The following is a 23,042-nucleotide window of genomic DNA, read 5'->3' as shown; positions in this document are numbered from 1 at the left end:
TTAAATTGCATAAAATTCTCACCATGTGGAGACACCAAAACATGACCAATCCAGTGATGAGTTTGTGCAAGAAAAAGGTAAACAGCAGAGTGAGGCGCAACCTAGTTTTGGCACAGACGTGCCCACAGGCTTCCCGTCACCTGGGGCTGTGGCCCTTGGCTTCTCCTAGGATGCTGGTGGTGCTATTGGTACCCGGGCTTGGAGAAGAGGAAGAGCAAACTGCTTTCTGGTTCCTAAGAATACGGGTCCTATTTCTGGAACAAGCTGTAGGAGTGTGGGGTCCTATCGGCAGCAGCCTTGTTTATTTTTTTTCTTTCCTTTTAAAAATAAAATATCTAGCCTAACCTGCAGTGATGCAGTAGATAGAATGTCTACCTGGAACGCGAAGGTCATCAGCTCGAAGCCCGGGGCTTGCTCAGTCCAAGCACATATGAAAGTTGATGCTTCCTGCTCTTCCCCCTTCTCTCTCTCTCTCTCTCTCTCTCTCATGAATAAATAGTCTTAAAAAAATAAAATATCCAAAGTTGGCTCCAGATAAAATAGTGAAGCACTTAATTCATTTATTTGGGATATATGCCATACTTACTCCCCATAAAATTCAGAAGCATTACATAATGAAACCATCAGAAAACAAGGAACTTTAAAGACAATTAAAGTAGTTGCAATAAGGCACCATTTTCCTCTATAAAATGATTCAATGCCATTTTAAAAGCAATCCTTGGTGTCTTAATGAGTGTGTGGTGGAAACGATCGTGCAGCCTGCTGGGTGTGTCCATGAGTCAGCTACACATTTTCCGGAGAGCAAGCTGGCTTTCTGTATCAAGAGCCTTCAGTGTATCTATATTTACAACCCTAAAATTATACTGTTTAGAATCCACTCGTTTTCTGTTTTTGTTTTTAGAATCTACCATTTTTTAAAACTCATCCTTTCAGTTTCCTCACCTGTAAAGTTGAAGCAATTTCATAGAATGAAGTGAGCATCATAATAATAATGGATAACTGGCATACAGTGTGTGCCTGATAGTTCTCAGGTATAATCACTGAGGAAAAAACAAAAATAAACTTCCCAGATGAAAATTATCACCACATTGTGGCATGGAAATTTGGGTCATTGTTAACTGCCTGTGCTTGAACAAATGTAAAAACCATTCTGGAAGAGAGCCTTGTCCCACCTACTTCCATTCGGTATGGAGTTTTTATACTTTCCGTTTCAGAAAGCAGAACCGCCTGGCTGGTTTCTCTGCTTAGAGTCTTACCAAGCTCTGTGCTTATATTGGGTCCACCTGGATAAACTAGGCTACTCTCACGAACTTAATGTCACCAAACTAAGTAACTTAGCAAAGTCTCTCTTGCAGTTTGACACTATATAGTCCCAAGAGCCCAGGATGAGGGGTGGGTGGCAGTGGTGCTGGAGTGATCATTATTCATCCTACCAGACTAGGTGATAAACTGCCCTAAATCTTCCCTTGTGAAAAACTCAACCGATTAACATAAATGTGAAGAATTTATTTTTTCCACTCAGTTCTGGAAATAGTTCTCTTAAAATGTCTCAAAGTTATGTAATTTGGAGAAAACGATTTAATTTGAACATATTGTCATAAAAAGGGTTAAGAAATTCTTTGACAAAAGAAAACGGCACACTTTATTTTTATGCATGACTTTTGGGCAAACAGTGTTCTCCTCAGGGAATATTCTGGAATTGTGTTTAGTGAGGGCTTATCAGCCCTTCTCAGTGGGAACTACTGTAGGACTAGGATGTAGGTCTATTTGAAGCTCTTTGAATAGGGGAAAAGGTCTTTGAAGGTAGAGCCTTCCTGGCCCCAAAGAAGAGGGAATTCAGAGTGACTTTAGCGGGTAATGACTGGACTGTGGTTTGGATGGGCAAGTCTAGGTCTGTTGTGAAGGAAAAGTGGAGAATTCAGCTGTTTGGGAAGGTGGTAAAGGCAGTATACCATAGGTAACTTCTATTCTCAGAGGATAGAGAACAGAGAGCTGCAAGTAGTGGTTGTGGCAGCTGTCAAGGGAATGAGAGGAGGGTCAGGAGGAGCAGACCCATAGGCCTGTGCTGGGTGCTTCTCACATGCCTGTGAGCTGCCTCGAACAATGGCTTCATTACTGACTGTCCAGACTCCACACACATGGTGACCTCCTTCCCCTCCACCTGTGACCTGCACATTGGATAAACCTAGGCTCTAATTGCTCTGTGCCTTGCCAGATGAAAGACTGGCATAGGTGACCCCCAGCAGTGCCACGAGGCTTGCTTCTGTCCAACTGCCTTCTGCAGACACCTCCCCACAACTCCCAAAAGAAATCCCAGGACTCTGGTAAGAGGAGCTCCCTTCCTGCGCTTGGGCAGGGGTCCTGCTGAACTGGGTAATGTTACCTTTATAAGATGATGTTGTTCTCCTACTTGAAAACTTATTTGTCTTTTACACAGGACACATTATTCACTTTGTCCATGGACAACTAGAAATAGCTGTAATTTTATTTGCTCTGTAAAATGGGAAGATCTCTGTAAATAGGAGCTAGATCTATAGAGTTGATACCCTCTACTCTGAAATGAATGCAGCTGGAATCTAAATACACGGACATTTAAAGGTTCTTTGCACATTGCCAAAAGAAATATTATAGATAATTTTGGGTCTCTTTCCTCATATATTTTCAAAAGACAGGGGAAAATGACATTGGAAAGTTCCAGTTAGGGCCATTTTTTTCTATGATGCATATTATTACGAAGAAGTACCCTTGTCTGGATGGTGTTTCAGGGTCTGTTTTCTGAGCCAAGAGACACTTCAGTTAAAGTCAATTGGAAACCTGGTGTTTGGGCAGATATTTCCTAATTAGATAGAGATATTTCCTATTGCAAATGTCTCTATCTGCCCTAGGGCTTATGGAGTCTATTGATCTGCTTGTGGAGCCAAATTTTGCATTACTGTAAATTACTTATATATAAATCTTACTTTTTAGTGCCCTATTCCTTAAATTAAAAGTGTATGAAAGAAGCAAAAGTGACTCAGGAATTATAAGGTACAATTTGTGTGCATCTCTTATTAGTATAAAATATTATATAGCCCATAAGATATGTAAAATTGAGATAGAGAAAAGTACAAGAAGAAACTCAAGCTCTTATTTGTAGTTTCAAGTAAGCCCATGGTTCTCACCAAAGTTTTAAGAATTATGGTAGGTAGCTTGGCTGTGTTTCTGAGGAAAATGCCAACTGACCTCATAAAATTTCAACTTAAGGGAACTCTAATTATAATGTTATTCTGGAGCTACCCTCTGGCTTCTGCAGAGTGTCCTAACATCAGCTTTCTGTATTTGAAACAGTGAAAACATAACTGGTTTAGATTTTTTCCCAATGATTCAACCAATTCAGCAAGTTGCTGAGGAAATGTCATTCAGGAGGGTCAGACAACATTTCAAGTTTGATGTGACACTTTGAGGAGACTGACCCCACACTCCAGGGCTCAAGAAACAACTCCACTTTTCAAGAGAAGCCAGGTGGAAATTCTCTCAAAAGGATCAGGTGGTTCCAGTGTCCTGGGTCCCAGCATAGTCTGTGAGCCATGAGGGACCTGGCGGCACTGCTTTGTTGAGCGAGTGATACCCAATGAGGGAGTGCAGGGAGTGGGGGGTCAACATGGGGTAACTTGACCTTTTCTCTCCACAACCTTTTTTAAATTTATTTTTTAATTTAAAAAAAATTTTTAAATTTATTTTAGAGGGGAAGAGAGAGAGAGAGAGAAAGAGAGAGAAGGAAGGAGGAGCAGAAAGCATCAACTCCCATATGTGCCTTGACCAGGCAAACCTGGGGTTTTGAACCAGTGACCTCAGTGTTCCAGATCGATACTTTATCCACTGTGCCCCCACAGGTCAGGCTCTCCACAACCTTTTTTTTTAATTTAGAAATTAAATTTAATGGGGTGATCAGTAAGAGTACATACTTTAATAAGATGATGTTGATCAGTAAGAGCACATAGGTTTCAGGTATACATCTCTATAGCATTTGAACAGCTGATTGTGTTGTGTGCCCATCAAAGTCCAATTATTTTCTGTCACTATATATTTGTCCTTCTTTACTCCCCTCTCCCTACCCCTTCCCCAACCACCTCCACCTGGTAACCTTTTATCTATGTCCATGAGTCTCAATTTTATACCTCACGTATGTGTGAAATCATACAGTTCTTAGCTTTTTCTGATTTACTTATTTTACTTAGTATAATTTGAAGTTTTATTCATGTTGTCATAAATGGCAATATGCCATTCTTATGGCTGAGTAGTATTCCATTGTATATATGTACCACATCTTCTTTATCCAATCATCTATTGAATTGTATGTTGGTTGTTTCCATGTCTTTGCCACTGGGAACAAAGCTGTGATGAACACGGGAGTGCATGTGTCTTTACGTACCAATGTTTTGGGGGTATATACCCAGTAGAGGGATTGCTGGGGCATAAGGTAGTTCTTTATTTTTTGAGGAACCACCATACTTTCTTCCATAGTGGTTGTAATAATTTACATTCCCACCAACAGTGAATGAGGGTTCCTTTTTCTCCGCAGCCTCTCCAACACTTGTTATGACCTGTCCTGTTGATAATAGCTAGTCCAACAAGTGTGAGGTGGTATCTCATTATAGTTTTGATTTGCATTTCTCTAATAGCTAGTGAAGATGAGCAGCTTTTCATATATCTATTGGCCATTTGTATTTCTTCTAGGGAGACATGTCTGTTCATGTCCTCTCCCATTTTTTATTGGATTGCTTGCTTCTGAGTTTTGTGAGTTCTTTATACATTTTAGATATTAACTCCTTATCTGAGCTGTTGTTTGCAAATATCACCTCCCATTTGGTTGGCTGTCTGTTTGTTTTGTTGTCAGTTTCTTTTGCTGTGTAAAAGCTTCTTAGTTTGATATAGTCCTATTCATTTATATTTGCCTTTAATTCCCTTGCCTTTGGGGTCAAATTTATATATCTGTTGACCATTTGTATATCTTCTTGGAAGAAGTGTCTGTTCAGGCCCTAACCCCTCATCTTTTTTGATCAGAAAATGGTTGTTGAAGGACATATGTGTGGGAGGCCAAAGCATTGAGTTTCATTCTGCTGCACAAGCAAATAATCCAATTAAAAATGAGGAAAGGCCCAACCGATGGTGGCACAGTGGATAGAGCGCCGAGCTGGAATGCTGAGGTCCCAGGTTTGAAACCCCGAAGTTGCCAGCTTGAAAGTGGGATCATCAACATGACCCTATGGTGACTGGCTTGAGCCCAAGGTCACTGGCTTAAGCAAGGGGTCACTGGCTTGGCTGAAGCCCCCTGGCCAAGGCACATATGAGAAAGCAATCAATGAACAACTAAAGTGATGCAACTATGAGTTGATGCTTCCCATCTCTCTCCCTATCTCTCTTTTTTACTCTCTCTTGCAAAAAAATAAAATAAAATAATAATTTTGCACTATTATAAATATGTTTACAATAAATAACCCTGGATATATTTTTGTATCCAGGGTTAATGTATAATATTGCATGTGCAATATTTTTGAGGAATAACTTCTTATAATTATTATGATAAAAATACATTTTTAATTTTGATGCTATAGCTATACAAATATTTAGTTCATCTTTTTGTCATTATTTGAACAGCTTATATATTAGGAAATTTAGAGCTCTATGGTGGTTCTAGATTTTGACTGCCAAAAAAATTTCCCCTCCAATTTTCAGTTCATGTACTCTTCTTTCATGTGGAGAATCTATTTCATGCTTTTTTTTTAAACATTAAGTGAGAGTCAGGGAGTCTGGGAGGCAGACAGACAGACTCCCACATGCACCCTGACTGGGATCCACCCAGCAAGCCCCCTAAAGGGCAATGCTCTGCCCATCTTGGGCTCCTGCTCTGTTGCTTTGCAACCAAGCTATTTTAGCACCTGAGGCAAGGCCATGGAGCCATCCTCAGTGTCTGGGGCCAACTTGCTCAAACCATTCATGCCATGGCTGCAGGAGGAGAGGAGAGTAGAGGAGAGGGGGGGAGAGAGAGAGAGAGAGAGAAGGGGGAATGGTAGGGGTGGAGAAGCAGATGGTCGCTTCTCCTGTGTGCCCTGACATGTAATTGAACTCAGGACTTTCACAGGCTGGGTCAATGCTCTACCTCTAGCCAATCAGCCAGTGCCTATTTCATGCTGTTTGGATGGAACTAATTCTCCCTTTCCCAATTCCAGAGAGGGGCATGTAACTCAGTCCTGACCAATCAGAGTATTGCATCCATGAGCGTATAATGATTTGGATGTGTGACCCAAATTGAGTCAATGAAAATCACCCTTAATATGTTTTATAGCAACAGCTGGGATACATAATGCATTTTTCTCTTAAGTTCCTGGCATTTCAGTATATAAAATTAGAATCATCAGTGGCCAGCCTTGATATCTGAAAATGAGGCAGAATTTTAAAAAGTTGTTGCTAAGAGATAAATCAATGATAGCTAGCTAGCTAGATAGCTTGAAAAATGAAAAGTGCCTTGATAATGCAGTTTGAGCTCCTGAATTGGCTGCACCCAAAGACACAAACACATAAATGAATGCATTTACTTTTGTTGTTTCAACTGGTTCAGGTGGGTTTCTGTTGTTTACAATCAAGATTCCTTGGTTAGTAACCTAGCCCTTTGCTGAACAAATGTACTACAGGTGTTTTTCCCAGTGTGTTGTTGGTCTTTTGACTTTATTGTGGTTTTGGCTGAGTAGAAGTTTTAAAACTTTTTACAAAGTGAATCTGCTCATGTTTTCTTTTAGGTTTCTGCTTTAAAAGATTATTCTCATTCTGAATTTTTATTAAGACCCTATTTTTTTCTTTATATTTTCAATTTAGAATTTTAAAAATCTGAAAGTTAATTGTTATGTGGTGTGAGGCAGATAATCCCATTTTAAAAAAAGAAACACATTATATAAATGCACACATATATGGTACATTGCAACATGGTTATCTCTTGTACTAATTGGGTGGTGGAATTATAAGGGAGATATTTTTCTTCTTAGGTTTAGTTCTATTTTCAAATATTTCTATAATAAGCATGTCTTATTTTCATACTTAAACACACTATAAGCAACTTTTTAAAAGATCTATATGAGATCACTTAGATTCAAAGTTCATACCACTCACTGGGATATTGTAAAATTGGGCTCTAAGTGTATTTCATAGTTGTCCAAATGCCTAGGTATATTTGTCTCTTGCAATGTCTCTTAGATATTCTAATTTTCCATGAAATTTAGTCTTTCTAATTTATTCCCTTTCTCAATGAGACACCACTCTGTTACTCAAACCAAACCAACTTATTAAAAATTAAAAATAAGTGTACTTCTTCCTCTAAGAAATATTTCAGGGACAAACATGAGTATTAATAGGCTATATGTCACTAGAATTTAATCTTATTTTTATCTTGCTTTATAATTATGGGTATTTTACATTTTTAACAAATTTGTTATCATGCTATGAATATGCTCTTCTGGATATGTGATAAGGTAGTTACTTCTAAGAGCCTGGGTAATAAATTCAAATAAGTAAATACAGGACTGAAATTAGTTTTTTATTCCCAAAAGCAATCCACAATTGAGATGGTTGACATTGGATAGATTTCCACAGAATTGCACAAATGTTGAGAACTTGGATACATGAATTTGAAGCTATATTCAGCAAAACCCCACTGATGATTTTGTAATGTTTTCACTTAGAGTGGATGTATGAAAAAGCCAGTTTTAAGATACATTTTTTGCAGATAATCCTAACATTTTTCTTTTTACAGTAAACATGCCTTGAAATAAATTTTCTAGATCTTCATTAAAATCCAAAAATCTTCACTAAGCCTTCTTAACTAATTATTCTGCACCAACTTCCTAAGAATCACAAATTTCCATAAGGAGTTAGGATTACAAAGAAGATTCACATGAGAAGATACTAATATGTTCCATAGAACCAGTACTCTCAAAGACATAAATTACCACATATATATATATAAACTTTAATGGTTTTTAAAGTGGGACTCAAAAAATCATTGTTTGATCATCAAATCAGAATCCAGAGCTATTCTTTTACTAGGAATGCCATCTAAAACAAACTGTTTTCATTTACTTTTCTATAGCAGGAAGAAGAACAGACATGAAACATAACAGGAAGGTGTGTTGCTCCAAAAACATTGCAGGATTGGATAACTTGATAGCCTTCATCAAACTTGGGACCATGACACCACTCACATGTAGAAGTGCTGCAATTGAAAAAAAAAACATGAAATCAATACTTAGTAAATTTCTACTAAAGAAGAGACATCTTGCTGATGCTATGTAAGACTCAAAGTAGTAGAAAATATGACCTTTATCATCTTTAATCTTACCATCTAATTGAAGATCTAAGATATACCCAGGGGAACAATTAAATGCTAAAAAATAAGATAAATATGTGTGTATAAACCAATTATAGTGTTAAAAAAAAGTATAGATTCATAGTAAGAAAACATTATAAAGATAGATCCTAAATTTATCCTTGGACAGTGTAATCACAGGGAATTCTACATTTTTTTTAATAATGTTTTTTCATATTTGAAGAATTGTATATATGTTTTAATGTGTGGTACTCATCTGAGCCTATAATGAAGAACATTTTAAATGCTTAAAAGTGCATTTTGCTTAAAAAAATTTCAGAAGTTGCTTACTTGTTTAGTAATATTTGAATTTTCACTGGGATAGAATCATAATATTTATGTAGATTATTTTTTAAAAAGAACAAAGAAGTAAGTTGAGTAAGACGCTGTGGACTGTTCAAAGAATTCTCTCTCCAAAGAAGAGGATGAGTGTAGGTGTTTTCGAATAAAATTTGTTTCAGGTTAAGTTTCAAAATTCCAGACGGAAAAGATGTCAGGTCATTCCCATCAACAATCAATTTTTTAAGTGATCTGCAAAGAAAGAAAACCATACTTTGAAAGGTATTTATGAAATTTATAATACTTAAGTGAAATTCTGTCCCAATGTTCCTAAACATTAGTATAAAACAAGAAAATACAATGGTTTCAGCACATCCCTAGAACCAGAGAATTAACTTACAAACCAACTGAACCAATATATTATTTTGCAAAAAAAGTGTGTTTGTGTGAATAGAATTAAGCATATATTTTGTGTCTTTGCAACATATCATCACTATAAAAAATAAATAATAATAAACATAGCAAGATGAAAGAATGTTTTCCTACATAAAATATAATATACAAAGTATAGTATATTGTTACAAAAAAGAATTTATTTTCATAAGCAAATTGAACATCAACACATTTTTAAGTGAAATTAACACTATCAAAATGTATTATGTGCAATGTTGTATTCTGACTTTTCATCACCTGAGTCCCCTTGGTTTTTACTGTGTTAATTGCTTCTAGTAATAAACTTTCTTCCTTTATTTAAAGAAAACCAACATGGCTGATTTTCTCACCTTTTTAACCACTTGTCTTAATGATGTTTTCTACAGTCACTTATCTCCTTTCTAACTAGTGCTGGAAACAGTCAGAAAAGTACCTGTTTCTGAAGGACATTTAAAAATCAAATCAAAACTGCCCCAGCTTGTCAAATGTAGTAGGCGTAAAGACACAGGTATAACCAACTGGCTATATAGATTTTAAATAAAAAGACTTTAAGTAATAAGCAGCTGGGGGCCTATAGATTCTCATTTGTAGCCTAGTATCACATCTGTTATTCACACAACTTAAGTTCTTTAATTTTGACTCCTGCTGATCATATCAAGAAGTTATGAGGCTAAGAAGATGGTATATCAGCTAGCTTCATCCCTCAGTCACAGTTTGACTAGTGCATTTCTCAGTCTAGAAAGGTTGACTCAGGCTCTAGGCTCTGCTTCAGTCCCAAATGAGAGAGCTGGCATGGTCACTTTATTCCTCTACAGCACACACAACCTAGGGGCCAGAAGCAGAGAGCCCTACAGACAATCAGAATAAGTGTGGTGCACTCTAGGGAAATACTGCTGAGAGTCCCAGAACATCTGCTGACACTCTTGGTGCTCTGAATAGTACTCTGAGACTGCTAGTAGACTGGAGCAGAGAAGACAAAGCAGCCAGAGACAAAAACAAGACACAAAACCCTGTTCTTAAGGAAAGCACTTCTTGACTTATCTGTCTATGGAGACAGATAAGAAGTTGGGGCAGGAAAATCAATGACTCAAATATAGTGTGCACTCACATACACATACTCATATACACACAAAGAATTTCTTGAACCAAAATATATGATTTGTAAAACTAAAAAATTAGGTGGGTGCATTGAAGAACATGATATTTATAAAGATCTAAATTAGAGGCAAATACAAAGTACAAGAAATAACTGAAACAGAGCAAAAACATTTTTAAAAATCATAAGGAAAAAAAAGTATAGGTGCCACGGAAGACAGATCCAGGAGACCCAACATACAAATAAGAGATGTTTTAGGAAAAGAAAGTAAAACAGATGGATATTAAATAAACATATTTCCTAATTCAAAAAAAAATTTGAATCAACAAAGATATAGTGACCTTAAACAAAACACTAGAGCACCTGGATATGATAGACATCTATAGGACATTTCATCCCAAAGTGACTGAGTATACATTTTTCTCCAGTGTACATGGATCATTCTCAAGAACTGACCATATGTTGGGCCACAAAAACAACATCAGCAAATTCAGAAAAATCAAAGTTGTACCAAGCATATTTTCTGATCATAAAGCCTTGAAACTAGAATTCAACTGCAAAAAAGAAGAAAATAATCCCACAGAGATGTGAAAACTAAACAACATACTTTTAAAAAATGAATAGGTCAAAGAAGAAATAAGTGCAGAGATCAAAAGATATATACAGACTAATGAAAATGACAATACGACATATCAGAATCTATGGGATGCAGCAAAAGCAGTGATAAGAGGGAAGTTCATATCACTTCAGGCATATATGAACAAACAAGAGAGAGCTCAAGTGAACCACTTAACTTCACACCTTAAGGAACTAGAAAAAGAAGAACAAAGACAACCCAAAACCAGCCGGAGATAATAAAAATCAGAGCAGAAATAAATGAAATAAAGAACAGAAAAACTATAGAAAAAATTAGTAGAACAAGGAGCTGGTTCTTTGAAAAGATCAACAAAATTGACAAACCCTTGGCAAGACTTACCAAGGAAAAAAGAGAAAGAACTCATATAAACAAAATCCAAAATGAAAGAGGAGAAATGACCACGGACACCGTAGATATACAAAGAATTATTGTAGAATACTATGAAAAACTTTATGCCACTAAATTCAACAACCTAGAAGAAATGGATAAATTCCTAGAACAATACAACCTTCCTAGACTGAGTCAAGAAGAAGCAGAAAGCCTAAACAGACCTATTAGTAGAGAAGAAATAGAAAAAACCATTAAAAACCTTCCCAAAAATAAAAGTCCAGGCCCTGACGGCTATACCAGCAAATTTTATCAAACATTCAAAGAAGACTTGGTTCCTATTCTACTGAAAGTCTTCCAAAAAATTGAAGAAGAAGCAATACTTCCAAACACATTTTATGAGGCCAACATAACCCTCATACCAAAACAGGCAAGGATGGCACAAAAAAAGAAAACTACAGACCAATATCTCTAATGAATACAGATGCTAAAATACTAAACAAAATACTAGCAAATCGAATACAACAATATATTAAAAAAATAATACATCATGATCAAGTGGGATTCATCCCAGAATCTCAAGGATGGTTCAACATACGTAAAACGGTTAACATAATACACCATATCAACAAAACAAAGAATAAAAACCACATGATCTTATCAATAGACATAGAAAAGGCTTTCGATAAAATACAACATTTTTTCTTTTCTTTTTTTTGTATTTTTTCTGAAGCTGGAAACGGGGAGAGACAGTCAGACAGACTCCCGCATGCGCCCGACTGGGATCCACCCGGCACGCCCACCAGGGGCAACGCTCTGCCCACCAGGGGGCGATGCTCTGCCCCTCTGGGGCGTCGCTCTGCTGTGACCAGAGCCACTCTAGTGCCTGGGGCAGAGGCCAAGGAGCCATCCCCAGCGCCCGGGCCATCTTTGCTCCAATGGAGCCTTGGCTGCGGGAGGGGAAGAGAGAGACAGAGAGGAAGGAGGGGTTGGGGGTGGAGAAGCAAATGGGCACTTCTCCTATGTGCCCTGGCCGGGAATCGAACCCAGGTCCCCCGCACGCCAGGCTGATGCTCTACCGCTGAGCCAACCGGCCAGGGCAAAATACAACACAATTTTATGTTTAAGACTCTCAACAAAATGAGTATAGAAGGAAAATATCTCAACATGATAAAGGCCATATATGATAAACCATCAGCTAACATCATATTAAATGGCACTAAACTGAAGGCTTTCCCCCTTAAATCAGGAACAAGACAGGGTTGTCCACTCTCTCTACTCTTATTTAATGTGGTACTAGAGGTTCTAGCCAGAGTAATCAGACAAGACAAAGAAATAAAAGGCATCCATATCGGAAAAGAAGAAGTAAAGGTATCACTTTTTGCAGATGACATGATCCTATACATCGAAAACCCCAAAGAATCCACAAAAAGACTACTAGAAACAATAAGCCAATACAGTAAGGTCGCAGGATACAAAATTAACATACAGAAGTCAATAGCCTTTCTATATGCCAACAATGAAACAATTGAGAATGAACTCAAAAAAATAATCCCCTTCACGATTGCAACAAAAAAATAAAATACTTAGGAATAAACATAACAAAGAATGTAAAGGACTTATATAATGAAAACTATAAACCATTGTTAAGGGAAATCGAAAAAGATATAATGAGATGGAAGAATATACCTTGTTCTTGGCTAGGAAGAATAAATATAATCAGATGGCCATATTACCCAAAGCAATATACAAATTTAATGCAATTCCATCAAAATTCCAATGACATTTTTTAAAGAAATAGAGCAAAAAATCATCAGATTTATATGGAACTATAAAAAACCCCAAATAGCCAAAGCAATCCTAAAGAAAAAGAATGAAGCTGGGGGCATTATAATACCTGACTTCAAACTCTATTATAGGGCCACGACAATCAAAACAGCATGGTATTGGCAGAAAAATAGACACTCAGCCCAACGGAACAGAATAGAAAGTCCAGAAATAAAACCACATATATATAGTCAAATAATTTTTGATAAAGGGGCCAACAACACACAATGGAGAAAAGAAAGCCTCTTCAATAAATGGTGCTGGGAAAACTGGAAAGCCACATGCAAAAGAATGAAACTGGACTACAGTTTGTCCCCCTGTACTAAAATTAACTCAAAATGGATCAAAGATCTAAACATAAGACCTGAAACAATTAAGTACATAGAAGAAGACATAGGTACTCAACTCATGGACCTGGGTTTTAAAGAGCATTTTATAAATTTGACTCCAAAGGCAAGAGAAGTGAAGGCAAAAATTAATGAATGGGACTACATCAGACTAAGAAGTTTTTGCTCAGCAAGAGAAACTGATAACAAAATAAACAGAAAGCCAACTAAATGGGAAATGATATTTTCAAACAACAGCTCAGATCAGGGCCTAATATCCAAAATATACAAAGAACTCATAAAACTCAACAACAAACAAACAAACAATCCAATAAAAAAATGGGAAGAGGACATGAACAGACACTTCTCCCAGGAAGAAATACAAATGGCCAACAGATATATGAAAAGATGCTCATCTTCTTTAGTTATTAGAGAAATGCAAATCAAAACTGCAATGAGATACCACCTCACACCTGTTAGATTAGCTATTATTAACAAGACAGGTAATAGCAAATGTTGGAGAGGCTGTGGAGAAAAAGGAACCCTCATCCTCTGTTGGTGGGAATGTAAAGTAGTACAACCATTATGGAAGAAAGTATGGTGGTTCCTCAAAAAACTGAAAATAGAACTACCTTATGACCCAGCAATCCCTCTACTGGGTATATACTCCCAGGACTCAGAAACATTGATACGTAAAGACACATGCAGCCCCATGTTCATTGCAGCATTGTTCACAGTGGCCAGGACATGGAAACAACCAAAAAGCCCATCAATAGATGACTGGATAAAGAAGATGTGGCACATATACACTATGGAATACTACTCAGCCATAAGAAATGATGACATCGGATCATTACAGCAAAATGATGGGATCTTGATAACATGATACGAAGTGAAATAAGTAAATCAGAAAAAACCAGGAACTGCATTATTCCATACGTAGGTGGGACATAAAAGTGAAACTAAGAGACATTGATAAGAGTGTGGTGGTTACGGGGGTGAGGGAGGAAAGGGAGAGGGAAAGGGGGAGGGGAAGGAGCACAAAGAAAACTAGATAGAAGGTGACAGAGGACAATCTGACTTTGGGTGATGGGTATGCAGCATAATTGAATGACAAGATAACCTGGACTTGTTATCTTTGAATATATGTATCCTGATTTATTGATGTCGCCCCATTAAAAAAATAAAAATATAAATTAAAAAAAAAAAAACAGAAAAAAAATTTTTTGAGCTGGCTGATTAGAAGAGCTCACTGACTTCTAAGAAAAACAGGTATAATATCTTGGCTTATAAGAAATATATATTTGGTCACTGACCAAAATATATTTCTCACACATATTTGGTCTTAATCCAGTTTTTGTCTCACAGCTCCCTAAACCCTTAGAATTTTCTGAGCAATAGGAGCAATAGGAACATGTTATATTTGGTCTCCTTCTCAGTTCCTGAAATTGCTTCCAAACCATAAGGATGAAATGGGTGTCTTGTTATTAATAACAAGCCTCTTTCTACCACAAGTAGGTTTATGTTAGTGAGGACTGCTGGAAAACACCTGGGGTGGGGCTGGTTGCCAGCACAACCAACTGTGACTAGAGAGGTAGAATTTTCAGATTTCTGGGAGTGCAGAAGCGCTGGAGGTAGAAACAATCACCAGTGGCCAATGCTTTAATCAATCATGCCCACGTAACGGAGTCTACATAAAAACCCTAAAGGAGGGGATCCAATATCTTCCAGATGGGAGAACCAGAACTCTTCAATATGCCACTGTGTTGAGTCCCAAACTCCATGAGGACAGAAGTTATTTGTTCAGGACCTCACCTTATGTATCTCTTCATTTGGCTGACTAATATTTTTAAATATATATAGTTTGTAATAAATTGGTAATCTAGACAGTAAATAGGTTTCTTGAGTACTATGAGCAGCTGAAGCATATTAATTACACCCGAGGAGAGGGTTGTGGAAGTCTCTGACTTATAGTCAGTCAGAAGTACAGACAACAACGTAGGCTTGCTATTGGCATCTGAAGTGGGTGTAATCTTGTGGGACTGAGCCCTTAAACTGTGGGATTTAAGGCTATCTCCAGGTAAATAGGGTCAGAATTGAGGTGAATTATAGAGCATCTAGCAGGTGTCCAGAGTAGGACTAGGTGCAGAATGCTTCTAAAAAGATTTTTTTTTAAAAAGGACATACTGTTAAGCATAATCTGAAGATCAAGGATAATTCCTGAAGATCAAGGATAATGAGAAAATCGCAGTCTTTCCTGATAGAAATAAGAACCACTTAAAGAGAATAAGAAGTTAAACTGGCGTCAAGTACTCCTCTGGAAGCTAGAGGAGGATGTGAAGGCAGAGACTTCTTCACACACAGTAGACATTTGTTAAGCTGGTGAGATCCAAGTGCTAAATAACCATTTATTTTTTAAATAAAGAGACATAATAAAAAAATGCTAATGAGAATATGAAATAAAGGTTTCTATACTGTCTCAGCAGCAAAACTTATAATTAGATAAGGGGTAAATGCATGGGGAAGGAAAGCAAGACAATGCAAGCACTCTAGGTCTCAGCTGTTGGTGAGATGCAGCAGTGAGGAGGCAGACCATCATGGTGGGGGAGCGACTTTTATCTTGCTTTGAGAAAACATTAAAGAAAAGTGTTTTTGTTTAATGAGTTTTGGGAAAGGAATGATAGCTATTAATAGATTGGGAAAGTACAGTAGAGTTCCAAAATTAACAAGAAAAAAGCCCAAAATAATACCCCCCCCCAAATTTTTTTAATATAGAAAGGTGAAAGTAGAGAGTAGATACAAAGTAAAAATGGAAAGCAAGCAATAAATATATCAGTCATAACAAATGCAAACAGCTTCAATTTCTCTATTAAAATACAAAGGTTGTCATGTAGAAAATAAATAATTGGCATAATATTAGAAAAGTAGAGGCAAAGTGTTTAAATTCCATTGAAGTTAAGATTGTGCTTTTTTTTTTTTTCTTTAGAGGAGCAGGGAGGAGAGAGATGTGAAGCATCAACTCAGTTGCTTCACTTTAGTTGTTCATTGATTGTTATTCATATGTGCCTTGACAGAGGGGCTGAAGGCAAGCCAGTGACCCCTTGCTCAAGCCAGCAACCTTGGGCTTCAAGCCAACAATCTTGGGCTCAAGTCAGCAATCTTGGTTGGGATCATGTTGATGACCCCATGCTCAAGCTGGTGACCCCATGCTCAAGCTGGTGACCCCATGCTCAAGCAGCTGACAAGCTCACATCTTAGTCATGACCTCAGGGTTTTGATTCCAGGCCCTCAGCATCCTGGGGCCAAGGTTCAAGGCCCTGTGCCACCACTGGTCAGGTAAGATTATGCTTCTTGAAAACCGAAGAAAATCTAGTAAAACTCAACCAGAACTAATAAGATAATTTAATTACATAAGTTGATTTTAAACTAATGTAAAGAAGTACATAGCTTCTTTCTATTCTGTACTGGCAATAGTCAGCTAGAAATAAAAATTAGAGAAAATATTATATTTCTAGTAGCAACACAATTATAAAATACTTAGAAAGGTTAGTAAGATAAAGGACTTATGTGAATTGAGTCATAAATTTTTGGAAGAACATAAAATGAGAGCTAACAAATAAAAATATATACTATGTTTTAGGACAAAAAGATTTATTATCATCAGAAATATGAATTCTTCAAAATTTATATGTAAACTCAAGGCAATTCCAATGAAAGTCCCAACATTGTGTTTATGTGTTTTGTGTGAGGAGGGTCTTGGTATTTTATCAAGTATCTTCAAGATCATGTTCTAAAGAAAATGGTTAAGAGATTATTATTGAAATATAATCTCCCTATTATAAACTAAAATTATTAAAAATTATTCAAAAGTTATAATCAAAATAGTACAGTACTGACTTACAAGGACATCAATAAGCTTCAGAGACTTTGAAAATTAATGTGAGAAAGAATCAGCTTAGCATTAAAATTACATTGTGTATTGTTAGTATTTTGTGTATATGTAGCTCCTTAAAAAAGGAAACCCGATAAGAACAATAGGTGCACACATGAAAATATGGACAAAAGTAGCTTGTCATTTTATTAAGTGGTCATCAGTGTGTCCTTTAAATAATTACTGAAAATGTTATGTCCTAAAAATACTGTACACCAATTATTCAAATTACATTTTGCTAAACTTTCTGCTTCACACATATTTTATGGTTGTTAAATTAATGAATCAACAGAATTTTCTTCATCTAATCAAAACCAGAATAACCTTCAGGGGCATATGATTCTCTGTGTACTTATTACTTCCAAAATACCTGAGGTTCTGGATTTCATTTGGAATAAAAGTAATATTGTTGTAGGCAATATTAAGTTCCTCAAGATGAAGCAAAGAAAATAACCTTAAATAGAAAGAGAAAAATTGTAAAAATGATTATCTCTTTGTCAGGACTAGGCATAAATAAAAATTAAATACTTGAGTAAATAGGTATAAGTACAGGGACACTAATTTGTTCTAAAATCTTGAATTTATATAGACTTTTTAACATTATAGGTGTTATAATTACAACAAGATTTCCTAAAAATTATTTCTCTATTCATTAAGACTGGTTTGAAATATTTGGAGTAGAAAAAGCCCCATCCAGGAAAAGCCACCTGAGAAATTTCTATCACCATTTAGATACGTTTTTTTCTTGGGTGCCGTGTTAGCTCCCTAGGGCTCAAATAACAAATTACCACAATTTGGGTGGTTTAAAACAATAGAAATGTATTCTTCCACAGTTCATAAGGCCAGAAGTCTAAAAACAAATTGTTGGAATGGTTGGTCCCGTCTGGAGGCTCTGAAGAAGAAATTGTCATTTGCTAACTTTTCCTCCTTGCTGCTGGTGGCTTTCAGCAATGGTTGGCGTTTCTTGCCTTGTGATAGCATAACTCCAGTCTTTGCCTTTGTTTACATATTTACTTTTTATAATGTCACAATTTACTTGATTATAAGCCCATCCTAACCCAGTAACCTTATATTAACTTAGCTAATTACAACTACAAATATCCCTATTTCCTATTAAGGTCACATTTTGAGATTCTGCCTGGACATGACTTTTTGAGGGACGCTATTCAATCCAGGGCGGTTGCATTACAATTTTCCTAGCAAAATATCTTTGTTCTTCCTTTCTTTTCTTTTCTTTTTTACAGAGACAGAAAGAGAGTCAGAGAGAGGAATAGACAGGGACAGACAGACAGGAACGGAGAGATGAGAAGCATCAATCATTAGTTTTTCGTTGTGCATTGCAACACCTTAGTTGTTCATTGATTGCTTTCTCATATGTGCCTTAACTGCAGGCCTTCAACAGACTGAGTAATCCCTTACTGGAGCCAGCGACCTTGGGTCCAAGCTGGTGAGCTTTTACTCAAACCAGATGAGCCCGCGCTCAAGCTGACGACCTCGGGGTCTCGAACCTAGGTCCTTGGCATCCCAGTCTGACGCTTTATCCACTGTGCCACCGCCTGGTCAGGCTGTTCTTCCTTTCTTTTAAGCTAAGAATGTACTAAAAAGTAAGGACTAAAAAAACACACACAAAAAAACATAGACTGTATGTAACACAGAGAGCTCTGTTTCCTGGGTTTGAGAATAGCAATTGCTTCTGGAAGACTGAACTTGAAGGGCTAAGTACAACATTCATCCAAATCTATAGTGAATATTTCTGCTTTGTATATGCTGTTCTCAAATACCTTCTTGTTTTCCAAATAAATAGAAGATTAACAATTACTTGCATAAATATTAACTAAAGAAATACAAGCATATTATTTCATTAACTTCCTACTTAGTGTGATATACATAATGGTCCACATGATCTGGTCCCAGACTACTTGTCCCATTCCACCACATTTACCTATGATCTATCCATTATTTGATAAAATTCTATGAATTAGCCACTTTTTACATATTTCCAAATATTAAATGCAATTGCCTCAAACTTGACTCTTCAATCAATGTCTTTATTATGAGAGGAAAGGAAATGAAAAGCATCAACTCATAGTTGGGGCACTTAAGTTATTCATTGATTGCTTCTCATATGTGCCTTGACTGGGGGGTGTGGGGTCCAGCTGAGCCAGTGACCTCTTGCTCAAGCCAGTGACCTTCGGACTTAATCTAAGTACCATGGGATCATTTCAATGATCCCATGCTCAAGCCAGCAACCTTGGGGTCTCGAACCTGGGACCTCAGCATCCCAGGACTATGCTCTATCCACTGTGCCACCACCATTGGTCAGGCAATGTCTTTATTTTTTAAATCTTGACTCAGATATTACCTCTTCTGAGGAACTCTTCTCAAATCTTCAGACTGCATGAGCAGCCTTTTGTGTAATTCTCTCTTTATTTCAATCACAGAAGTTAACACATTGGGTAATAAATGTCTGTCTTCTAAACTAGGAGGTCCTGGAAGCTAAGGATTCAGTTTTACATTTCAGTATAACCAAGGTCTTGCACAGCACCTAGTACATCACAAGTGCTTAATGAATTAAAATTAAATAAAAGGAATGGTGACCCCAGTTAATTTTTAATTGAATTTATTGTGGTGACATTTATCAATAAAATCATGCAGATTTCAGGTGTACAATTCTACATCATCTGTACTCTGCGCCATGCTTTCACCACCCCAAGAAATGTCTCCTTCCATCACCATCCCTTTACCCTCTTTACCTAACCCCACTCCTCTTTCTCTCCTGTAATCACCAAACTGTTCTCTGTGTCTATGAGTTTTTTTTTCTTTGCTTAATCTTTTCAGCTCTTTCACCCAGCCCCTCTACCCCTCTTTCCTCTGACAACTGTCAGTCTGTTATCCATATCTGAGTCTGTTTCTATTTCTTTTGCTAGTTTATTTTGCTCATTAGATTCCACACATAAGTGAAATCATATGGTGCTTATCTTTCTCCGATTGGCTAATTTCAGTTAGCAATAATAATCTCCAGGTCCATCAATGCTATCACATGTAAGATTTCTTTCTTTTTAACAGCTGACTAGTATTCCATTGTGTAAATATACCACAGTTTTTAAAAAAATGTATTTATTGAGATGACACTGGTTAACATAATTATACAGATTTCTGGTACCCAATTCTACAACATATCTCTGTACATCATATTGTGTGTTCACCCCCCCACCAAGTCAAGTCCTCATCTATCGCCATTTATCCTCCCTACACCCTCCTCCGCCTCTTCTCACCTCCCACAGTTACCACTGATGCTTGTGTCCATGAGTTTTTCATTTTTGTCCTTTTTTTACTCAATCCCTTCACCCCTCTCACCCAGCCCCAACCCCCAAAAGCTGTCAGTCTACTCTTATGAGTCTGTCTCTATTTTGCTTATTAGTTCATTTTGTTCTTTAGATTCTACATATGAGTGAAATCATATAGTACTTGTCTTTCTCTGACTGACTTATTTCACTTAGTGTAATTCCCTCTAAGTCCACCCATGCTGTCTCCAAAGGTAAGATTTCCTTCTTTTGTAATGGCCAAGTAGTATTCCATCATGTAAATGTACCACAGCTTTTTATCCACTGATGGATACTTGGGCTATTTCCAAATCTTGGCTATTGTAAGTAACACCTGCAATAAACATAGGGGTATATATATTCTTTCAAATTATTGTTTTGGGTTTCTTTGGATATATTTCCAGAAGTAGAATCACTGAGACATAAGGCAGATCCATTTTTAACTTTTTGAGGAAACTCCATACTGTTTTCCACAGTGGCTGCACCAGTCAGCATTCCCACCAACAGTGCACGAGAGTTCCCTTTCCTCCACATCCTCATTAGCACTTCTTGTTTGTTGATTTATTGATGATAATCATTCTGATGCATGTGAGAGCTCCTTAAACTTTTGTATATAACCAATAATTCAAACAAATGTGCCAAATCACTAAACAATAAATAATGTTTATTTGTTTTTATAATGTAATTATAATCAAGTTTTAGTTGCTTTAGACATTTTTATACTTTGTTTAAGAGTTATGGTTATTTAAAGTATATAATTGTGATAATAGATTACCAAGTATTAATTTATGTTTCAATGCATATATGTACATATGTATATATGTGTGTGTATATGTAGTGTATATAGGAAGGTATGTGTATAAAGAAATAACACAGAAATAATTATAGATATGTGTACACACAGATTAGTACATATATATATTAATTAGTTCTATACACTGACAGTGTCTGCAAGCAATGTCATCCCAATAGCAATGAGGACATTCCATACCCAGATATTGGTTTTTAAATACCATTCTTCAATAAAAATAAAACAGCGTTTTCTTAGAGAAATGGCTGATTCTAGTATCAAGGCATAGAAAATATAATTTGTTTTGTGGAAAAATACAGATGAGTCAAACAGAAATAAAATTCCCATGATGCAATGTTCTTATTTCCTTTGTGTTTATTCTTTATTTTTATATGTATTAAATATAATATGGGATGCGTATATGTACATTTTAAAACAGAAATGGTATAATAGTTTATATACCTTTTTATTTTCTTAATTGACTAGCTTTATGGCTTATGAATATAAAATTGGCTGGATTATTAATTAAAAACACTGTTGGATAATCAACTTTATAAATTAATTTAGATGCACTTTCTTAATTACTACAAGACTTCCTTTGCATAACATTGTCCAACTATTTAAGAGTCCCTGTCCCTTTGTCCTTAACGTATAACCTATATTCAATTTATTAAACTTTTACTGGAAGAGAAACCTTGTTTTGAAATTGTTTAATGTTTTCATTTAAATTTTCATTAGTAGTTAAATATTTACCAGTTCATATGTGAGGAAAAGCCATCGCTTTTATACCCAAGTATCAACATTTCTACCAGAGTTTAAAGGATCTTAACTATCAAAAAGACTAATTTCTGCCCTGGCCGGTTGGCTCAGTGGTAGAGCATCGGCCTGGCGTGCAGGAGTCCCGGGTTTGATTCCCAGCCAAGGCACACAGGAAAAGCACCCATCTGCTTCTCCACCCCTCCCCCTCTCCTTCTTCTCTGTCTCTCTCTTCCACTCCCCCAGCCAAGGCTCCAGTGGAGCAAAGTTAGCCCGGGCACTGAAGATGGCTCCATGGCCTTTGCCTCAGGCGCTAGAATGGCCCTGGTTGCAACAGAGCAATGCCCCAGATGGGCAGAGCATCGCCCCCTGGTGGGCATGCCGGGTGGATCCTGGTTGGGTGCATGCGGGAGTCTGTCTGACTACCTCCCCGTTTCCAACTTCAGAAAAATACAAAAAAAGAAAAAAGACTAATTCTTAGTTCACAGATTAGGAAATTGAGGCTGAGAATGGTTAATTGCCATCTATGTAGCTGACAGGATTATTTTAAAGACAATAATGAAAAACAAGCCAGCTAATTAAAACAGAATAAAAATTATTACATACCTAAAATGTTGCTAGCTGCTTTCAAAGGGAGAACTGATCTTTTTCTAAATCATAAGCTCTTTATTTTGTATGTTTACAATCTCAAACTATAAACCTTACCCAGGTGGAAGAGTCATAATTAAATTAAAGGCAATGTTGAAAACTCTAAGGGACTTAAGTTGTTGTATTTCAGAAGGGATTGCTTTGATAGGATTATTTCTCAGGATCAGTACTTGTAAATATTTAAGACAAAATACCTGAGGAACAGAAGAGATACAAACATGAGTAAAACAATAAAGTATACAAATTCCTATTTATTACATTTTATAAACCCCTTG

At 36.7% G+C, this 23,042-nt stretch overlaps 1 protein-coding gene across 1 annotated transcript in view; it reads right to left on the bottom strand.

Annotated features, from left to right (window-relative positions):
• Positions 1 to 8,085: 8,085 nt before the first annotated feature.
• Positions 8,086 to 23,042, bottom strand: part of LRRC63 (leucine rich repeat containing 63) — a 40,904-nt gene continuing 25,947 nt past the window's right edge. The window contains exons 7-10 of the mRNA XM_066235590.1: positions 22,825 to 22,961; positions 17,621 to 17,704; positions 8,687 to 8,926; positions 8,086 to 8,242 (exon numbers count right to left, since the gene is read on the bottom strand). Coding sequence (XP_066091687.1) covers positions 8,086 to 8,242; positions 8,687 to 8,926; positions 17,621 to 17,704; positions 22,825 to 22,961 — 618 coding nt within the window. The remainder of the gene's footprint in view (positions 8,243 to 8,686; positions 8,927 to 17,620; positions 17,705 to 22,824; positions 22,962 to 23,042) is intronic.

This window comes from Saccopteryx bilineata, chromosome 6, assembly GCF_036850765.1.
Source record: "Saccopteryx bilineata isolate mSacBil1 chromosome 6, mSacBil1_pri_phased_curated, whole genome shotgun sequence".
Taxonomy (NCBI): Eukaryota; Metazoa; Chordata; class Mammalia; order Chiroptera; family Emballonuridae; genus Saccopteryx; species Saccopteryx bilineata.
This window is presented reverse-complemented; position numbering and strand designations above follow the sequence as displayed.